Source organism: Euwallacea fornicatus, chromosome 8, assembly GCF_040115645.1.
Source record: "Euwallacea fornicatus isolate EFF26 chromosome 8, ASM4011564v1, whole genome shotgun sequence".
Lineage (NCBI taxonomy): Eukaryota > Metazoa > Arthropoda > Insecta > Coleoptera > Curculionidae > Euwallacea > Euwallacea fornicatus.
Window position 1 is genome coordinate 914,966 of NC_089548.1, and position 21,584 is coordinate 936,549.

Genomic DNA, 21,584 nt, shown 5'->3' on the forward strand with positions numbered 1-21,584 from the left:
ATTTGAATTTCGTATCCTAAAACACCCTCAAATATGAAATTTCGTGAAATTAACTCAAAGAAATCGAAAGATATTAAAGAAAATGTGATTTTTTTTTTCAACTTTAACACCCTGTAGCTCCATAATTATCAACTTTTGGACTGAGGGAAGTTTAGTTAAATCGACTTATTTTCACTCAAACAATCTGCGGTATTATTTTGGCCACGTAATTCGAGGACACCCTGTATATATATATCAAATCATCATCCTAATCAAATATATATAATTTTATGTCCCTATCTCAAACCGTTTTTTAAACAAAAAAAAATTGTTAAAAATTAACAACAATGTATCTTGGAAGCCAAGCATTTGCGGACCTAACTTTATTCGTTCTAAATCCTTTTTTTATGAGCTCTACATCTCATGAAAGTTAGTCGGTATGTTTATGAAATTCCCTGTGTATACATATGTATTAAACGTTTCTTTGATAAATGATTTATTATTTAAATAACTTTCGCTCATGTAAACATTTCCGTATTGTAAACCATTTGGTTTGACTTAGTTTACATCATCGAGCGTCTGCTGTATTAATGTCACATTGTTTTCCCTTTTTTATCGTTTATTGCTTAAATTCGGTTTAATCTTGTTTCTTAGCGCTTTACACACATCACTAGTTAAATCTTCGATTTGGACGTGTTTCCAAATATATCTCTCTCCTCGTCGTCAATTCACTCTTCACAAATACAGTGTGACACCTTCTCAACCTCCATCCGCCACGTTTAAATAAATTTAATTTACAATTTTACCTGTCACACTATTTTGCGCATCAGCATGTTTGCTTCATACAACACACGACTTTCCTTGGAACTACATAAAGTAAATATCTTACGGGCACGTCGGGTTAAGTTGGTTTTCAGTCCTTTAGACTTAATTTATGCAAGCTCCATCTTGCTTTAGCTAAAGGGCACAACATAGGCCTCCGTTATACTTACGATTACGCCTGAATTACACGCACTAGTGCACCAAATTCCTATACTTGTGAAATATTCAGATTTGGCACACATTGTACGTGAGCTTACCCTTTGTGCGGTACTTACCACAAAAGGAAATTTTAGATTGTTTTAAGTTGTTAAGTCAACTCAAAAAGAGTCTTACTTGGAACTTCCTCTCACCCAGGCACATTTATCGAGTAAATTCGTCTACCGAGATGAAGGACGATGTGTGTTCGATCCAAACTCAAAGTTATTGGCACTTTCGTGAAGCGAAATAAATTTACCGCTTGTCCAAATGTATTTCTATCTTATAAATAATTAATTTCATCAGCTTTCTTTATAAGAAGTCTGCCCTGACGTGCAAAATTCGGCACAATTTTCCAGTTAAGACAGAGATGCAAATTTGTAAGCATCTGTTCTTCTTATTTAATAACTCCGATCTTTTGTTTAGTTTACATCGAGTAGATTAATCTTAAATTCTAAGCTGGCAGTAATTGAAATCGATCTGTAAAATAGCCGAGAAATAAGTGCCATTGTTCCATACAATTTCCCTTAGTGAAATATTAATATTATAGAACTTTGCAAAGCTATAAAAGTTTCCAGGAAACAGGGGCGATAGCTAAACCCAGGGAAAGTTTTCGCGTAAGACAATAAAGGCGCGTTTAGACTTGCATGTAATCATTATTTTTCCAAAGAGAGTTGTTTGGAAGTTGCGAACTCCGGCGAGTATCGCAAATTTTGGATAAATCTGGAACTGTGATTTTGCACGTGTATGACACGGTCACCTGTTCCGCAAGGTGTTCCACAAGGCGTTTTATTCAAAATTCATTTCAAAACAAACTCCCAAGTTTGTTCATTCTATATAAAGGGTATAATATATCGTCGTGTTGGTATTTCATGAATAGCAGTATTCTGCACGGAAATAAAAAAGGCAAAATTTCACATTTTTTCCTCATATGTTGCGTTTTCTCAAGCATGCCATGAGGAAAATTTTAGAAAATTTCGTACACCTATTTTCTTTATGACCCTCCACAACAAAATTTCAAAATCGTCGATAGCTATCTACAGAGTGTTATGTTTTTTGGGGTCACGTACTATTTTATGTTTGATATGTTATTTTTGAAATTATCTGTATGAACTCTGATAGAAAATTAAAATTTTTCTTCAATTCTTTATCTTTGTGCTCTCTTTCAATATATTCGTATGTACTGCCAGTTTCTTAAAATTTGAAAATATACCTATCGATGCAAATTGAGGAAAACCAGTCAACATATTCTGGTGTGCAATCTAGAATGGCTGTTAAGGGTGTTCCTTCGATAAATGAAACACGACAAAGACAATTTGTTTTATGTAAAAATGGACTGTATTAACTATGCACTTATCTCAAAAGAATGTAAGAATCTTGGTCTAAGTAACGAAGAATAGGGAGAATGCTTATTGGGCGGGTACACGATATGATGCGGATCACATCCCGTCACCGACGTAGCTTTCACCCGACCAGACCACAGGAAGAGCAGAAAAAGAGAGCGAAAATTGCTCCGATTATCCCTTAAGTACTAACCCCGAAGAATTCCAACCAGGGGCGCACAACCACCAAGAACCATTATAAGCTATGGCTACAACGCATCCCGTAACTCGTGGCCATCTGGGGAATATCTATACTAATCGCTTTTCTGGGAATATTGCGGGTCCAACAAATTGACCATCAAAGCAATAGTCCCTATAGAGAAAGCTTCTTCGACTAGTAGCACATTCCCCAACCAAAGCGTATCCTTAGCTTTGGCCTGATGGGCCATGTGGTCTGGCACCCAGATGGTATTCTCCGAATAAGTATCGCAGTACATAGGCGTAACTTAAGGGAGTAAATGACAGTATACAATAAACCTAACATTAACAACAATAAAAAATAAATAGAAAACAAAAAACCAATAACTTAGAGTCCCTAACAATGGCATTGCAGAGTTTTGGCCATTTTAATGATTTTGTTTTGGTTTTTGACATTTTCAAAATTTTTTTCAAAAATGTAAGTCAAGGCGGACGTCAGAAAACCGCAAAATATGGGAAAAAATTTAAAATTTTGCCACCCTGTGTGTATATGGAAAATGGCGCGTTTTTGATTATGGGGCTAGTAGCATTTTTGCTATTTTTAAAAGTATTATGGACCTTAGAAATGTTTCCAAAACGATATGTTACACCCTGTAGTGTTTAGATCGGTCCCTCAAAAAAATGAAATTGAATCCTTTGTGTGTTAATATATCTTCTTTGTAATTTGGACCGGTTATGGCATCATTACCGTACTGCTAGCAGTTTGATTGTGAGCGACATGATTATATTGATGTGGCCATCTTTGACATATATGTAATTTAAATGGAATCCAGAACAATCAGCTATTTTGCTTTTACTCGTAACGTATAAAAAGTTGAAGGCATTTTGTGAAGTTCCCTGTGAGTACTCTCTGACGATTAAGCTCGTCATTGGCGGTTCTCTAAGATCTTCCATCAGTCAGATTTTGAATTACTTTGGTTGGGGTTAAAGGGATAAGTTATTGCATGTCTCTGCTCAAGATGGCAAGTGTCTATACAGGGTAATCCCCAACAACTGGGGCAAAATTACAAGAGTAAAGCCGCGCTTAGATTTGCATGTAAATAAACGTACTTAAATGCTCGATACTTCTTCAAAGTACTGCAAAAAAGTCCGGCAAATCTGGAAGTGTACTTTTGGAATAAAATAAAATTCCCAGTGGGTCGTCCTGGGGTGTTTTGACCTTTATGTTTGACGTAGCATTACACAAACATCCGCATAGTGTCTAGGGCCGAAAGGCAGGGAGTTTCGCTCAAGGGATATGTGTCGCACATTACCCGTAATGCAACCAAGGAAAATCAATAATGGAAAAAGCCATCCATATTCCGTTAAGTGAATGAAATGTATGAAAGCTTTGAAATGCATTAAGGCACTTTTGCACAACTCCAGACTTAATGAACGTTTTTCAAGCGCCACAATAATTTTGAAAAGTTACGTTTCGCGACATTCTGGCGTATAAATAACAATAGTTAAAACTATCACGACGTTGCTCGGGTTAATTGTTCTCCCAAGAGATCCGCGCTAAAAGTTATTAACGCAAAGTTCCCGGAGTGCCGGCAAGTCTTATTTCAAACTCGCGAAGCCCTGGGGTGTTGGTTTTAATTAACTGAGATTTACACAAAAATAAGTTTGTTAAGTTGGATGGAAGATGAGGAAACTATTAATTTATCGCCGAATTGAGATATCGCGACTTGAAATTTCCATCGGCAATACCTCCGAAGATTTTTAATTAGGCCCACCTTGGAATATTAATTAATAAACTAGATTAATGAACTATATCATCGATGTGGGGATGAAATGATATAATTGGACTTCAATTAGCTTCTACCGAAATTCCTTCTAATTGAGGTTTATTCTCATGTGCTCTATATTCTGTATATGCATTTTGATGTGCAGACACGAAGAGGAACCACCTAACGAGTTCAGAAAGTTTCATATTGAAGGCGGTGAGAACTTTATACGACTTTGTTTCTTATTCAATTTTTGAGGGCCGATTTTCTAAAAAGCATAGTTGGCGGTAGTCAGAAGCTTAGAAAATACCGTTTATTGGGCATCTGCAAAGGGTTCGAGCTTCCTTAGTTTCATGTCCATTTTCATTTCACAAGAGATTTTTTCTTAATTCCTATTCGAGAGGATCGCATCTGAAATTATACCGCGTGACATAGCAAAGATATCACCTCGTAAAAATTGTCTTATTTAACTAATTTTTAGCGTGCATGTTTGTATCTGGAAAGGCAAAAAATGATTAAATTTCCAGCCATATTTATCAATGTATTTACGATTTATCAGGAATTTTAGGTTTTTTTACTATAAAAATTGCAATAAAATTTAAACAATACGACTACAAAATATCATTTATTGTTGTATAGTGTGGTTAGGAAGTGCTTTTATATTAAGAAAACATTCCTAGATATAATATACAGCGAAACTTTCATCAATCAAGCAAGTTTGAGTCAGATCGAATAGTGGGTCCATGAGTGACTGGTCGGTCGTTTAGGGAAATCACCACTAGATTGAACCGTAGTGTAAACACTATAGTGAGATGATGTCAGTCATGGGCCTAAGAAGAGCAAACAGGCAGAAGGAGACGTACTGAATGATCCCGAAGGACTACGGAACGTCAAAATCGCCGCCTTCAAATTATAGCCCTAAGAGACAACTTCGTTTCGTCGAGGACACTGGCGATCAGTGGTTTGCTAAGTATGGAAGGTCCATTGGGATTCAAACCATTTATCGCCAGATAAGAAGTTTTGGACTGATTTTCTACTATCTCCATCTTGTGTTACCCATCACTTTAAATCAGTATCAAAATCAACTGCATTGATACAAAGAACGGACACATTGGAATTTGGAATGAGATAATATTGTGTTTAGTGACAAATTCAGATTATATTTAGGTATGCATGATGATTGGGCAAGAGTAAGAAGAAGACGAGGTGAAAGACGGGATCCTCAGTTTACAATACAGACACATGTCCATGAGACTGTTGGAGTAATGGCTTGGGGTATAATTGTATATGGTAGGAGGTCACCTTTACTTTTCATTAGAGGCAGTATGACAGCTTAACAGTACATCCAAAAAGTTCTGGAACCTCATCTCGTGCCTTATCTGGAAACTGTTGTTCATCCGGTTTTCCAGCAAGATAATGCATGACCACTGTGGCTAGAGTGACTATGAACTTCTTTCAATAAAATGCAGTCAATTTGCTACTTAGGCCAGCTCGATCTCCAGATCTTTCACGGAACGAATGTGTTTGGGATATTGTAGGTAGAAGGTTGCATAATTTACCCTATCTCCCACAAACCTTAACAACGCTACGTCATGCTGTTCACTTAGTCCGGAATGAGATCCCCCAAGAGGACATCAATCGCCTCATTAGATCCATGGCTAGACGTGTACAGGAATATACAGGATATTCATTAATGATGTGCGAAAATTATTAATGTGGGATTCTACATGAAAAAATAATGATAGTTTGTCATATAAACCATGTTCTTGATATGCTCCGATACGAAAATACAGGGTTGAAGAGTTTTAGAAAAAAAATGGAGTTTAAGGAATACTTGTGAAGCCACTTGAGATATTTCAATGAAATTTGGTATGTAAAAAGAATTTGTAAAAGAGCGTTAATTGAAACTAAAATATGCGTTTAAATGCAAACTCATTCAAAACTATTTTAATACGGCAAATAAAATAATAGAAAATCCACATTATGGATTGACATTGTAATGAAATATGTACTGCAACTAACAAGAAACAAAAAAAAGACGATTTTTAAAAGAAGCATTGAAAATTACCCATTTCAATTAATATGCATGCTAGTTTACGATAAGCCCATTAATACTGTAGAAAAATTAAGAGAGGATAGTTGCAGCATGTGACAGAATTCGAAATACTCCGGGAATATCGGAAAGATTGCACAATTCGCTGAGAAGGGCAGAAGTATGCATATTAAGTGAAGGGGGTCATTTTCATCACTAGTTGCAAAAATCGTTTTTTTTGTTTCTTGTTAGTTGTAATTCATATTTCATTACGATGTCAACCCATAATGTGTTAAATTTTCTATTGTTTTATTTTTCGTATTAAAATAGTTTTAAATAAGTTTGTAATGAAACACATATTTTTATTGAAATTAATGCCCCTTTATAAGCTGTCTTCACTAAACAAATTTCACCGAAATATTTCAAGCAGTTTCGAAAATATTCATTAAGGTCAATTTTTTTCAAAAATTTTGCAGCCCTGTATTTTCGTAACGGAGCACTTTTGGAACATAGTTTATAGAACAAATTATCAAAATTTTTTCAAGTAGAATCCCACATTAAAATATTCGCACGTCATTAAGCAACACTGTATAAAAGACTGCGGAGGACCAACAAACTATTAATTTTTTTTGAATTTCAACAATTAAAATTGTTTAATTTTTTAATGAAGTATTTGTTCGGGCATATGAAATATACATACCAAAAATTATTGAAATGAAACTATTTTTGGGGGGTATTTTCTTTTCTACGTCACGCAATATATAAGGCGTACCGAATAAAGTGAATTCCTTAGGGATTATGCAAGCGGTAAGAGATGCAAGGTGACTAAAACTAGAAAAAAGATGCGCTAAAATACAGATGCCTCAACATTTCAAATCTATTGGAGTATGAAGAGTCAATATAGGATCTAAATCAGCTGAAATAAACGAAAAAAATCAATTTTTGAGGTGCGTTTTAACTCTAATTTTTGCGACTTATTTCATTTTAAGTCACTTAGTAATCTGGTGGCGCAAAAACTCTTTCACCCTTTTCATTCCCTGCAACTTCTCAGAAATGGGTAGGGGTGAAAAACCATTGAATTCCCCATGAAAGGTCATGAGGTCAGTCTGAGTTTTAAGTAACGGAATAAGAAGTTATTCCAAAGCTCATTAAAACGCGTTGGGTAATCGTGGGAAATCTATTGTGGCACAAAATTTATCCAAAGTGGCATTTGAGATACATCGGTAAGTTTATTACCACTCAAAAGCTTTCGTCACTATTGTCCGGATTCTATAAAAGGCCTTAAAAATATGTTGGGCCTTCAAAGAAACCCTAGAAAACCTACATACATCTTTCGTAAAGAGATGGCTTGTCTGACTGTTTAAATCATTAAATAAAAGATATAGGACTTTAGAAATGTTGCAGATGCGTTTAATTTGAATGTCTGTTTAGTTTACAAAATTAGAAAGTACTGCTGTGCAGGGCGAACCATAAGCGAGTCCGCGAAGCTTGAAGAGCCCTGATAAACACATTTTCAACAATGCCAGAAACGTGTCTACACAGACGTAACATTATTCAAAGTTCTGCAGTATTTTCCTGCAGACACAGGGGTCGGAAAAAACAAGTCAGGGTTATTGGAAAATTGTTATGTCGATAGCTGTAGGTAAACTTTTCGATTTTCTTCGACGTAACGCGATTCTTTCAAGTAGAAAAATGGACACATTCTGGCTGGTGTTCGTTTAAATTTGTAATCGGAATCAGTTTATACAATGTGTAAAGAATTTGAGACTGAAGCACCCACAACGACTTTTTAACCGACTTATCGTATCACATCACTTAACTTCCTTATTCATAAGTTAGACATTTTTACTTGGGCTCTTAAGGATTTGAGAAAAATTAGTTCCATAAAGATACATCTTGTGCCGCCTTATAATGAGCTTGTTATTGCATCAGAAAACAGAATAATAAGCCGCTTATGAAAATTACCTTCGAATAATGAGTACGTCCCCGTTATAGTTTTAAAAGAATTTTGAATAGAAAAGCGTGGGTTCTATTATTAAGATTAATGTTTCATATAATTCCTTGGTATAGTGTCAAATTCGGAGCTAAATGTATGGAAAAATGAAAAATTTTTCCGCCTAGGTCACGCTGCATAAGCTTTTAGGGCATGGCGCCCTTTCTAATTTACGGTATTCATTAACTTGCGCTATTTCTCTCCTTCGGCGATTATCATAGCTAGGCGCAATATCTTAATGATGAAATATCACTTAGGTTGATATTACGCCGTTGCTTCTAGTTTTCCAAAAGATAATGAGTTTTTTTGCCGCAATTCAAAGGGCTGCTGCACCATTCAGTTCAAAAACGCAAAAAAAACGCAAACTCTTCAAATTGCAAAATCGATACGAATCGCAAAACTAATTTCCCAATTGAAGCATAATTTAAAGTTGGATTAAAACGAAATTAAAAAACGACAGGCTTATTCAGGTGAACGCGTATTCAATCGGATAGTTAAACTTTATCGACGAACCGATAATAATGGCCTCGATTTATAAAAATGCTGAAATATTCATGGATTATGTTGTTTTTTGCTTTATTATCAATATAGTAGGAGCATAAAAATTTTCAGATATTAAGCCTTCAGGGACCATGATTTAAATAATGCCGAACAGAACAGCGTGAAACGGATTAAAAAAGTAACGTAACGAATAAACATAACGGGCTTAATTTACGCACTTCTGTCAATTGAATATTGCACTCTTTCATCGGCACAGTAAATATGTTTAATGTTTACATCAAATACGTTCAAATGGCTTTGAACAACGAACCATCTCGAGCTGAGGCAGCCACTGTGCAGAGATGCACAGGAACACACATCTGACGCTGTTCAACATGCGGCCAGTGGTTAGCCAGAGGCGTAAAATAATGAATAAGAAATAAACCGCAAATTAAAATGATAAAAAAACCTTTTTTAATTAATTTTAAAACATTATTTTGACGTCACATTCGCCTAACGATGTTGACGTCACACTGAGGTTCTTTCGTTCAGCATTTGCCACCCCATTTAATGCTTTTAGTTCATTTTTTACCGTCCAAATTATAAGTTAATTATATTACAGGGTGTGCGCTCTTCTAATAACAAGCACATTTAGCTTACTAATTACCACCCAATAAACGACGGTAATTTTCCCCTATAAATATGGCAGTTTAATTAAGGTCACCTAACTTCATTAAAGATGCCTTTGCGGCTGGAAATCATTAATTTATCATTCTCTTAATTCATTAAACAGACGATCAAAGATGCTTTAGCACGTCTTTTGCAGATTACATTGCGTCTCGTCTAGTAGAAACAGCGTTTCATTATTGCAGAGGTCCTAGTTTGATAAGGGTGTTTTAATTAAAATTTCAAGCAGAATTAGCAGATCACCACCGACATATTTCAGGAGAATAATTGTGTATGGAATGGACATGTTTGAGGTTTACCTTTAACTTTACAGCAGAAACAAAAATTGAAGTTCTTTATACGATTCCAGTGGTTAATAGTTATCCTCCTAAAAAGTGAGGAAGGTTATCGACATTTTACAGTGCACTGATTGCAATCGGTCTAACGTGCGAAAACGAGTTCGGTCAGCAATCGAACGCTGTAAATATGCGTTCGAACGTGTTTGACACAATACCGTTCACACGTGCGGAAAAAAAATTACCGCACGCATATGTCAATGACAATTGCCTGATTGCCCACAAACGTTTTTGACACTGACATATGCCAGATTGTTTTGCATGTTTGCAGCTATAAACGTAATATGTGTGCTATGCAAATACGTGCGGTAGAGCAATTTTACTGCACGTTCGTGAGGAAAAAACAGTTATATGTTAAACAAGGCGACAAAATAGGACTTAGATGCTGGAACGGCGAAGTGTCCACCGATTGCTGCCTAAGATTTATTTATATCTGACTTATTTTTTATTAGAACAATTTGCAAATTTTATGTTTTTGTTTTTAGTATTAGTATCCATTACATTTTCTCTCAATGAAATTTAATCCGTTTTATTTTCTGTTTGAATAATTCAACGCCGTTCATGCTCTGGTGAATTTGTCAAGAAGATAACTTCCACTGAAATGGAAATAGTGACCAATGCTCTTCTCCGATTTCATCGTTTCTATGACAATTAATTGGCAAAGTTACCTGGCGTTCGATACATAGACACTTCGATAGATAGAGAGAAAAGTGTTCAGGCAGTAAAATAACACTGTGGATTCCCACAGTGCTATTTTTATTTTTTATTTTTATAGAAAATGTACCAAAGTCGACTCTTCGTTTTCTACTATTCTGTGACTTTCTTTCTCTATCGATGAAAAACACATTTGTTTAAGCTGATTAAAAATTTTATTTATGCGGTAATTGATGAAAGCTCTTTGCATAACAGTGGCTCTTTTATCTCTATAAAATTAATCCAATTTCACGTGCATGTGCCGATGTTGCAAATACAAAAACTGCTCGGTTGCTAAATCATCAAAAGCTTCAGTCGATTAATTTGGGAATTTATATAAGCTCAATTCAGTTTGAATTTCAGTATCTATCTACGTAGTCCAGGAATATTGATTGTGATCAGGTGCAATTCATTGAAACACTTGTTTAATTTTGGATCTTTTTCATTAATTTGCATATTTCCATTATTACCCCTTGCTCAGCCTAAATTCGTCAATTAATATCCCTTTGTTACACAAATCATTTTAAATAATGAACAACATTTAGGTTGACTTAATATCACAATTACTCAATATTCAGTTTGTAGCGAGTGGCTCTTTGATGATCTCCACAAAATATCATAAATTCTCCAATATTCATTTGTATCCAATCAATTGCCTAAAAGACTCTAAAATCGAACAGATGTATCAGCGGAATTCAAATATACTCTATTAAACAACTGATATAATGTGTACACACGACTTTTAAACACAAATTATCCTATGAAAGTTTAGTGTTTATAGAATTTCCATTTCAGGTAGCATTGGCAATTATTTATATAGTTAATATTCTGGTATTGTATCTGAAGTCTGAATATCCCAACAATCATATTAATTAAACACAATAATAATAATTGAGGAAGGGATGTACCAGACCGAAATTTGAGTTATACCTATAAACGAATTAAAATGGGAATCGTTCTGATTCGTCTAATTACATGTTTTGTTTCAGTTTATTAGCTGGTTGGAAGCATGTAGAGTTTGCATTTTTACACTGGAAAATGAACCGCTTACCATATTCGCACCTGTTAATCAGGCTTTCCAGAAGCAACTCGGTCTCACCCAGGACACCGACTCTTTAGCTCAGTACCACATAAGTAAGTATGGAATATTACTTTGAAGGGATGTTTGCACGGTGATTAGGCAGTTTTATGTGCCTAAAATGATCATTTTTTATACAGGATGCTCCAGGAACATGGGCCCCTATCCGTATCTTGAAAATAACGACTAGAAAAAAGTTGAAATTGGGATATCACACTAAAGAGGAAGTGATCTATTGATTCAAAATATTTTTATGATAACACCATTTCTGATTATATCTAGAATGATGTCAACTCGTTTATTTTAAATAGAACATACTGTATTGTACCAAATTTGTATTTTGCGGAAGATTATGAACTTATTTGATGTACAATAAAATATTACGAAATTATGTAAATGTAATTTTAGGTTTAAATTTTACGGTTTTCGAGATATTTAGAATGTAAAAAAAATAGTTGCAGCCATTTTGTAAGGCATTGTGGACAGATCCGTTAGTTTTAAACTGATCTATAATGTGTTTGAGGGCTTTTCGGAATAGCTCGGTTTTTTTTGGATATCAAATAACAAACATATGATGTGTTTTGGCTAATATTTCATGATATGCACTATAAAAAATAAACAAACTGAGATAATCTTCCATTGTGTAATTTAAGGATGCCGCTATACTTAGAGTACTGAATATTAAAATGTTTTTTTTTTTTAATAAAATGAAAACGGTTTGGTTCAAGTATAGACAATTGAATTGAAAGTACTTCTTATTGTTGATATTAAGTACGTATTCATTAAAACATAGGTGGTTTCAATTTAAAAAATTAGAGTTTTTTACAATTTTTGAATGGCAATTTTGGATAATTTTTTTGAACACTCTGTATGAAAAGGCATGATTTAACTCACTGATCCCAGGGCAGTAAAGCAATTTGTGCAAGAGTGCATAATTTAACAGCAAAATATTTAACCATTGGCGCGTTATTAGAAAATACTTTAATAGGTGCAACTATAATTTTTTTTTGAAAATTCTAAATATCTCGTAAATGTTAAATTTAGATATGGAACATTATATACGAAAACTGTTCATAATGTTCCGCAGAATTGAAATTTGACATAATATACAGGGTGTTCTATTTAAAATAAACGAGTTAACGTTCAATTTCGGCATAACCGGAAGTTGTAATTTCGTAAAAATATTTTCATTCAATAAATCATCCCAATTTTAACATAATACTCAAATTTTGACCTTCTAGTCACAGTTGTCAAGATACGGATAGAGACCCAAAATTTTGAGACACTCTGTATAACTAAGAGAAATACAAAATACGGTAATGAATACATTTCAAGACGTGGAGAATTAGAAAGCGATACCTTTATCGAAAATTTGAGGTTGTAGCGATCGAGGCTTGTCGACGCACATGAGGGCGTGGATCACTTCATAGAGGTGGAAAACAAGGGAATAACTCACTTAACACGAAAACGTATTTCATTAAAAATGTGGTAAAACACAATATGTTTCGCCTCGATGAGTCTATTAAGAGTTGGCACAATTAAAAGTGATTGTATTCTTTATAAACTAAATATAAATTACAGTTACTCTCAAATTCTCTAAAGAAAAAAAGCATCGGTAGTTTAAAATTCATGTCTCCCTACTTTTGTATCCAGAACGTACTGAACGGAGGAAAGCATGTTGCAGGAATTTCATGGCACTGTTGGAGCAAAATGCTCATCTACCGCTTTGAATAACCTTTCGTCCCAAGAGGATGGTGATTTGTCAAATTACGCTATAAGAGTGACTATTTATTTGTCAGTAGTCATTTGAAGTAATAAAGATACATGTACGTTGGCCTCCACATTTATCAGATCTAACCGTCTTAGATTATTTTTTTATGGGAAACTCTGAAAGATCTCATTTATAAATCTGTTATAGAGAGGGTCTGCGAAAGAGGATCATCACATCTTTAAGGACCAAACAAAGAAGAAAGGACGTTTCACGATCAATACAGTATTTAAGCAGACGCATACAGCTGAAAATAGAAAAAAGGCAACTTTTTGAATATTCTGACATGCTGCAGACTCTTTAAAGACCCCATATTACCGAATTCAAATGTCTACACTTATGCATCTCCTATAAACCAGGAAAGATAATAAATTCGTAAAGCGAAGTAGTGAAAACACAACTCAATGGATATCAGCTCTAAAAGTGAATTGAAAATGGCAACTTTTTAGATTTGAAGTGCCTCAATCCAAATCTTCAATTTTCTACGTTTATGTGTCGAAGGCTTCTTTGTAAAGTAGAAGCGAATCGAACTATGAAAAATCTTTTTTGTATTGTCGCATTTCCCTCGCACTCGATGCTCTCCAGAGAAAATACTGTGTAATTGAGCTGTGCAGAAATATCTCACCAAGGCCCAAAATTTGAATTTGTGAAGCAATTTTCTATGAACGATGTATGTTAAACGGCCGGCTAGCAGAAAAATATATGGCTGCGGAATTTCGCTGTTGAATGAACTCGTACGGTAGACTTAGGGTCATAAAAGGGAGACCATAAAAGTAAAAATGCGCCCGAGCGAAGATAAGAAAGGATATCGTAAAGATGAAATAAACTTCAACAGTAAAATTATGGATTGATAAATTATTGCAGACAAAGTCAATTCTAACATCTCAAAGAGTGGTCGTACAAGCGGAAAATGTTATCCAAAGACGTATAATACCTCCTGAAACTACACAATGCCTCACTTTATTACAAGTAACTAAGTTCAGGATGCCATCTGTTACACCCTTCCCGAATTCATTTGCATCTACATGAACGGGCGCCAGCATAAGATAAGAATCTCCCATTTTGTCCCTTCAAGCATTATTTCCGAGCAGGAGATCGTGGGTGCAGCAGCAAAATGTTCTGTTTTTGCAACTACAGCCTTAATTACTACAAAAGAGGGGATCGTGATAAAGCGAATAAGTTTAACTAACGTAATGGATGAAGTTGAACTCTATCAGATTAGGTTAGAGTGTTACAAGGCTCTTCAAAGTCAAGTGCTCTCCAGTTTCGGTGTATGAATTTCCCGCTTTGATAAACTGCCTTTTAAATATCCTGGGGAGGGGGAGGTTTTTGCAATTATTGGGTTTAGATATACATTGAAAGTAATATCGAATTTCCCTATAGTGTGAGTTCAAAAAAGATGATAGTTAATGCAGAAGAATCGCTTATCTATTAAATTTCCTTCGGTAACATTAACTTTCCATCTCTTGAGCTTTGCAGATAATATTCGCTCCTCCACTCCTAAAATAATGGGAGCCCTCTCATGGAGGTAATAAATGGGCTTAAGTCGACATTATGAACTTTCGCGATTAAGTTTAGTGATAAGCCATTTCTGAAAACCGGGTAAAATTTGTAAAACCCAGCTACCAAGACCGAGGCTATAAATTCCATACTAAGACCTTGCTGAGTCAAGCTTGTTAGATCTACGAGGTTTGGAAAAGAAAATCCAAATACAGTGAAAGTCTAATATAATGACAGCGAAAGTAAAAAGGGCCGTCAGATCCGGTCGTCCTTAAACCAGCCTTGTTTTCTTGTGGTTAAAGAAACGTGAGAAAAACACAAAATTTTTATGAAAAATTAAAAACTATAACAGACAAATAATAAAACATAAATAATTTAATATAATTTTAAACTTATTATATTTACGTATGTAGGGTAAAACACATTATTTTATTCAAATATTCCATCGTTTTTGTTTGCTTTTTACATTATAAATTAAAATAAATTAATTCACTTTTCTTCTCTGTGTAACTGATTTCATTCAGAAGCCCTTTGTGGTAGGAATAACCGTCTAGCGCAAAACTGTTTCGAATTTTAGGGTTTGTGGGGCTGTAGGGCTTCTACAATCAACGATTGCTTAAAATCTTCACCACTCTCAGAGTCTCCATCACTTTTATCTCGGATTTCTTGAATAGTGAGCGCTTCGTTTACAATTTGCTCCTCAGATAACGCACCGTTTGTTTCCAAGTGAAGGTCATCGTTTAGAAAATCGTCCATAATTCATCTGACAATGTAAGGTCTTTTATCATAGCAAAGGGCACATCATCTTATCTTCTTTGTCAAAATCATTATTTCTCCTTCTTGCCACCTCAGATAAAGGAATATCGTCCTCCTCTTCAAAGGCATCAGCTACTGATGCTAGTTGTAAATCTGCATGTCTAAAACAGTTCGTGATTGTTTGGGGTGATGCCCTATTGCAGGCTTTAGAATTCGTTGATATTGCCTGCAAAAGTTTAATAGGATACTCTGCTTTGCTGAGCGTTTTCAATTATATTCATTAGTTGAAGCTTTATAAAATGAACTTTCGTTAATCTTATGATGCTCTGGTCAACCGGCTGCAGAACTGATGTGATGTTTGTTAGTAGATATTGAACGTTAGTATTTTCTAAGTTTGACATTTTTTGGATGCGCTGATTGTCTGCTAAGAGCAAAAATATTTTTTTCTTTCTTTAATCCAGTGCTTCAGTCTTGCCAAATTTTTATAAATAAATCTGACATTATTAAGGTTTTTTGTTAGATATATAGGACACATGTAATATTCTGGAAACAGCGAGGGTTTTTTTTATTTTTCAGTAACAATCAACCTACGTTTCTCAGATCCAGTCATATTGATAGTAACTAAAAGAGTTTCTGTTTCCTTGGACAACTTTCCATCTGCGCAGTCCTCTTCTTTAAATTTTAGTGTTTCGCTCGGAGTCATTTTGTGGAAAAGACCTGTTTCATCTCCGTTAAAAGTCTCTTCATTCTGGTAATTTTTTCAAATTTTTGGTCACACAGTTTTCTGCTACTGTTAGACTAGCAGCTTCACCACTAATTGTTCCATATACAATGTTATGTCTTTACAGGAAGCATTTAATCTAACTTTCCCACCATTTATATTCCAAGCATTTATTACTTATTTTGGCGAACTGTTCCGCTTTTACCTGTAGTTTTGAGCCACTGATTGCTGCTCCTTTACTTGTTTTCTTTTTAAACCACTTAAATAATGCCTGATAAATGTCTCCATAAGTGGATAACTGAAGTTTTTCTTTGGCAACAAATTTTCCGTAACCTCATTCTTGATATTTTCTCGGTTCATCGAAATTGCAGAAAGAGTCGCATGAGATAAGTGCAATTCATTTGCAGTGATATTGTTGCTTTCACCTACTTCAAGTCTGGACAATTTTTCCTTTCCTGGAGGCCCTTTTTGAAATACAGCAAAATTACAATAGCGTAAACAAGCTGAATGCATACAATGAACACAGCCTCTAATTTATATAGTCTTTGTTCGTAATTTAGGAATTTTCCCGATAATTCGTATTCTCTCTACACTCTCCTATAAAACATTAATTTCTTTTAGCCATTTACCGACACAAAACATAAGTGAAAATATCGACACATAAAAACCTCATATTCTATGGCTTGAATGAACAAACCCCTTTGTTGCAGTTTTAATTGCTTAGTGTCGGTAAATGGCTCAAAGAAATTGAATTTTTGTGTTTTTAATTCATTGCAATATAAAGTCCACTCTACCAACATTCAATTGGAAATTCCGCAAAAAGAGACCAAAACTTATAAAACAAAAACAGAGTTTTAGCAGCTTTACATACAAATCAAAGAAACACTATAACTATACGCAGTTATGTCAAATATGTATATTAAAAACGCATTTTCTGGGATTTACCTATAAATCCGCTAAAGGCATTGTTTTTTAACAAATGTCGGTCAACTCTTTGAACAACTTTGGAAAGAAGGCCGTTATTGTCGACTTTATACTACAATGACTATGTTATTATATCCCGTAACGTTATTATATTTGGCTAGAAAACCACCACAAATTTCCTTTTGGCGGACGCTGAAAGCGACTTTTCTACAATGGGGTAAATGCAAATCCAATCAAAATTTCGAATTTCCGTTGCTATTTGCGACTTGTTATAACCGATGTCGTTATTTGCGACTTTCATTAGGTTTAACAGAGCCAAATTAGTCTTTTTAATTCTGGAAATTGGTAATTCCAATATATGGAAATGAGAAAGATACACAGGACGTTCGGTAGGCTCTTATACGTTTAAAAAGCCCTGTAGGTAAATTACAGAGTATATTTTGGTATTTTCATAATACAGTGGAGCACCGCTGCCATAGCAAAGGTCATTCTTTAGCACCTGTTGGCGGTAAAAACGAATGGAGAACAAGTTTTTTTATTCTTGAGTTGCAAAAAAGTTTCATCAGATATGTCGCAGTATGCGGCACCCTCTACCGTAAACAAAAAACCGAATAAATATTTTGCTTGAAAATTTGCTGAGAAATATATTTGCGTATCGCATCAACTATTCCTGTAGATGAAATTTCCAATATGAAAAATTAAAAAACCAAATGGAAATTAAAATTTTAATACTCCGTATCTCGAGATCTTGGCCGTTGAGGACCTGTATTCATCCAACTTTTAAATCCCCCGAAGTTACCCCTCCTCGCCCCCCTCCGTCTTTAAAGTTTGTCTGCAAACTTACTTAATACCCTGTATAATCTGGTTAAGGTCCCCTCTAACATATGTTTCCGTTTTAAAGAGTTGGTATAGTGACCCACTAATGGCTTCCAAGGATGTCTGGGAAAATATTGCCGCATTACCTACAGCTGCCAGAATTTTTTATTCTCAAAACGACAAGGTTTTATTGTTGCACTCAAGGAAAATGCTTTCAAAATGGGCTGACATTAAAGTATCTAATGTGAATGGCATTAAACAAAGGACATTTTTCCTGAACGCAAAACCAAGCCAAATTGACAGACCATCGAGTAACCGATATTACCGAAATGTTCAAATCATCGAGAAAATGAATACTTCCAAAATATTTCCCATTTCCTCGGTTAAATTTTCAGTTTGTAAATGCCTAACGCTGGAGAACGATTTCTTTTACCTGCACATATTTTATCGGAATATTTTATTGCTGCCAGAAATCGACGGCATTTCCACGAACGCCCATTTCAAACCACATTACTCTAGTTTGGGGTTCCAAGTGCAAACCTGTGGTGCAAAGTTAACTCGATGCGGAGCATTTGGAATTTTTAATGAAAAATGAATTCCTGAAAAGTGTGAAAATGTTCGAGGTTCATTTAAATAATTGATCCAGAACTGATTATAACGGTTAATAAAAAAAAATGGCGACTGGGGGCTATTTGGATAAATTGAAATGCAGAGCTGGTTGGATTGAAATGGTACTATGTTGTGTATCTATTAGTAGGAAAAATAAACATATTCTTAGCATCAAGCATCAGAGGCCGAAAATGTGATTTTCACGCGATACCTTTTTACGGGAACAGCAAGCTATATGGGAATATTTTTCCGGTCTGCTATTTGCCCTGCAGGCAGAATAACGGATAATCCCGACCGCATATATGAGCAAAACCTGGATGTACCTGCACCAATGTTTTTTACGACGTCAAAACACAATAGGTTGCCAATTCTACGAATATCGTAGAAAGACATATTTATCTTACGAGTGCGGCAAGTGACACTTCACCGCCCGCTGATTGCACCTGACCGAATGGCGCGAAGCGAATCATAAGCAATCGAGCGTGACGAAAGCATTTTTGCATGTGTTAGATAGAATGGTTTTCTTACAAGCACATGTATGTTAACTTTATTGTGTCCTGTGAGCTCAAATATGATATGAACTTTTTACACGCGCGTGTGTGGTAAATATTTTTTGTTAATCTCATAACACAAAAAGCAGAGAAAACACAAAAATCTTTATCTCTAGCAAGTCGATTTGCGTTTTTTACCATACACATGAAAAAAGCGAGGTAAAGTGATATGTTTAGATCGCAAAGGCGTGGTATGAAGCCAATTTACGGCACGCTGGTTGGAAAAAATTCTTTACATGCTCATCTTTTTCTGGATCTTTTATAAAGTTCTATTTCCCAAGAGACCATATAGAATTTTCAGTCTAGATTAAATTTGATTGGTCGATCCTTGCGGTTGAGTCCGTGTTTTTATTGACAAAATTTAACGGTATAACTATAACACACTAGTGCATTAAGGGAAACTTTCGCTTATATGTATAAAAAACCTTGGAAACATCCTGGTCATTGGCCCCAAGTTAATCTTAAATTAAGAAATATAAGCAGGTATAAGAAATACTTATTAGCTCTAATGAAAATCAGATTTTATTAAAATCGTATAATAAACATTTAAAAAAGTACGCACTTCAGAGTCCTTAATACTGTTTTTTTTTCTAAAATGGGGGAAATGTGCACTCCCAAGAGTAACGTCTCAAATAAGGAAAGATTTATTTCTCAACAGTTGGAAAAGTGGAAAACTAGCCAAGTCCCAAATTCTTCAAAGATTGATAAGTCACCGAGGTAAATGTATTAAGGAAATATCCTTTGTGATTCGTAGTATCTAAATCTTGAACAAGGTACAGGGTGCCCCGTGAAAATAATCGATAAAAAGAGTTTTTGAAAAAGAAAAGTTATTTCATTGTGGAATGACTACACTTTATCTAAACGACCGACTTTGATTTTATCATTTGAACCAACTACGGCTTACATACTGTTTTGCTTAGTTTCAACAGAAATTCCTCAAACTTCTGAAATATTTCATACAGATACGGCATTTAACAAGCGTTATTAACATAGTCTTCATTGGCCTTAAATCACTGAAATACTAACAGAGATGGGTATACATATAGGTATTTATTAGCAAATTCACTAACAAATATTATAATGCTTTCGATGAGAAGTGATCATAAACTTATACATTTCGAGGACGTCTTCGGAATTTGGGATTTATGATTTCTGCCAAGCGGACTGTGGAGTGGACATTCACATTCGAATCACCCACAGTTCGTGGTCACATAGACACTGTTTCGAGCAAAAAAGCTCTTCAACGAGAGCTAAGGTTTAATGGCATTGGACAGTAATATATGTAGTAAAAACAACGTTGAGAAAAACGAGTGGTTTACGTGAATGACGAAACAGAGCACGTAAAGGGCCACTTTTCAAACGAGCGGTATGTGAGTACTTAAAAAAGAGCGTCTGCTCTCATGCTTCAACTTAAACATACACGTAAATATAAGCATGGCGACAAAATGCTTTATGGGGGTCGCGATGTTGTCACTTCCCAAGGGAGTAATATACCCTGCGGCTCTAAATTCTCCCTCGTGTTAACTTTTTAACAAATTATTATTCTATTTTATAAATTCAAAAGCAGCATTAAATAGGACAAAAAATACCATCTTGGGACATTTGTTTATTTTTTTAAGTATTTCTTACGTCGCCGGTAGCACAAATTAGTCGATTAAAAAAATTGAAACATGGATCGAATGACACTTCAAATTAAAGGCCTTTTAAAACTATATCTAATGGTATATTGCGATTCAAAGTCTATCGATCAGTGTTTCAGAAAAGAAGCTATAAAATTGCTGAAAAATCCAATACTAACTCAGTTAAATAGTACATAAACTATGAAAATACTTGTTTGCTGATAGGAAATTGGTTTGTTTTCGATTGTGCGCTTACAAATAGTCTTTGGTTATTTTTATTTATCTTTTCATTCTTTTTTTTAACCAAAGCCTCTTTGTGAGGACAAAATTAAAAACGAATCAATTTCCTATCAACAAACAAGTTTTATCATTGTTTACATACTATTTAACTGAGTTTGTATGGAATTTTTACCAAATTTATACCTGTTTTTCTCAAAAATTAATTGATAGATTTTGAATCGCAATACACCATCGAATGCAGTTTTGAACGATTTTTAATTTGAGGTGTTACCGGACCCATGTTTGAATTTTTTAAAATCGGTCATTTTATGCTACCCGTGACATAGGCAACATTTAAAAAATAAACAAATTTCAAAAGATAGTATTTTTGTCCTACTTAATACCATTAAAAAATAAAAAAAAAAACGTTAAAAATTCAACAGGACGTTAGATAATTTAGAGCCGCACGGTATAGGGTGGTCTATTTAAAAAAATAGAGTTAATTTCGGTGGTTTCTTTTT

At 34.8% G+C, this 21,584-nt stretch overlaps 2 protein-coding genes across 5 annotated transcripts in view; both read left to right on the forward strand.

The window, feature by feature from the left end:
- Positions 1-21,584, forward strand: part of Fas1 (fasciclin 1) — a 146,849-nt gene that overhangs the window by 78,067 nt on the left and 47,198 nt on the right. For all 4 annotated transcript variants that reach the window (XM_066285164.1, XM_066285165.1, XM_066285163.1 and 1 more), the window contains exon 2: positions 11,492-11,636. In XM_066285164.1, coding sequence (XP_066141261.1) covers positions 11,492-11,636 — 145 coding nt within the window. The remainder of the gene's footprint in view (positions 1-11,491; positions 11,637-21,584) is intronic.
- Positions 1-21,584, forward strand: part of LOC136340826 (acyl-CoA Delta-9 desaturase-like) — a 147,327-nt gene that overhangs the window by 51,171 nt on the left and 74,572 nt on the right. The window lies entirely within an intron of this gene.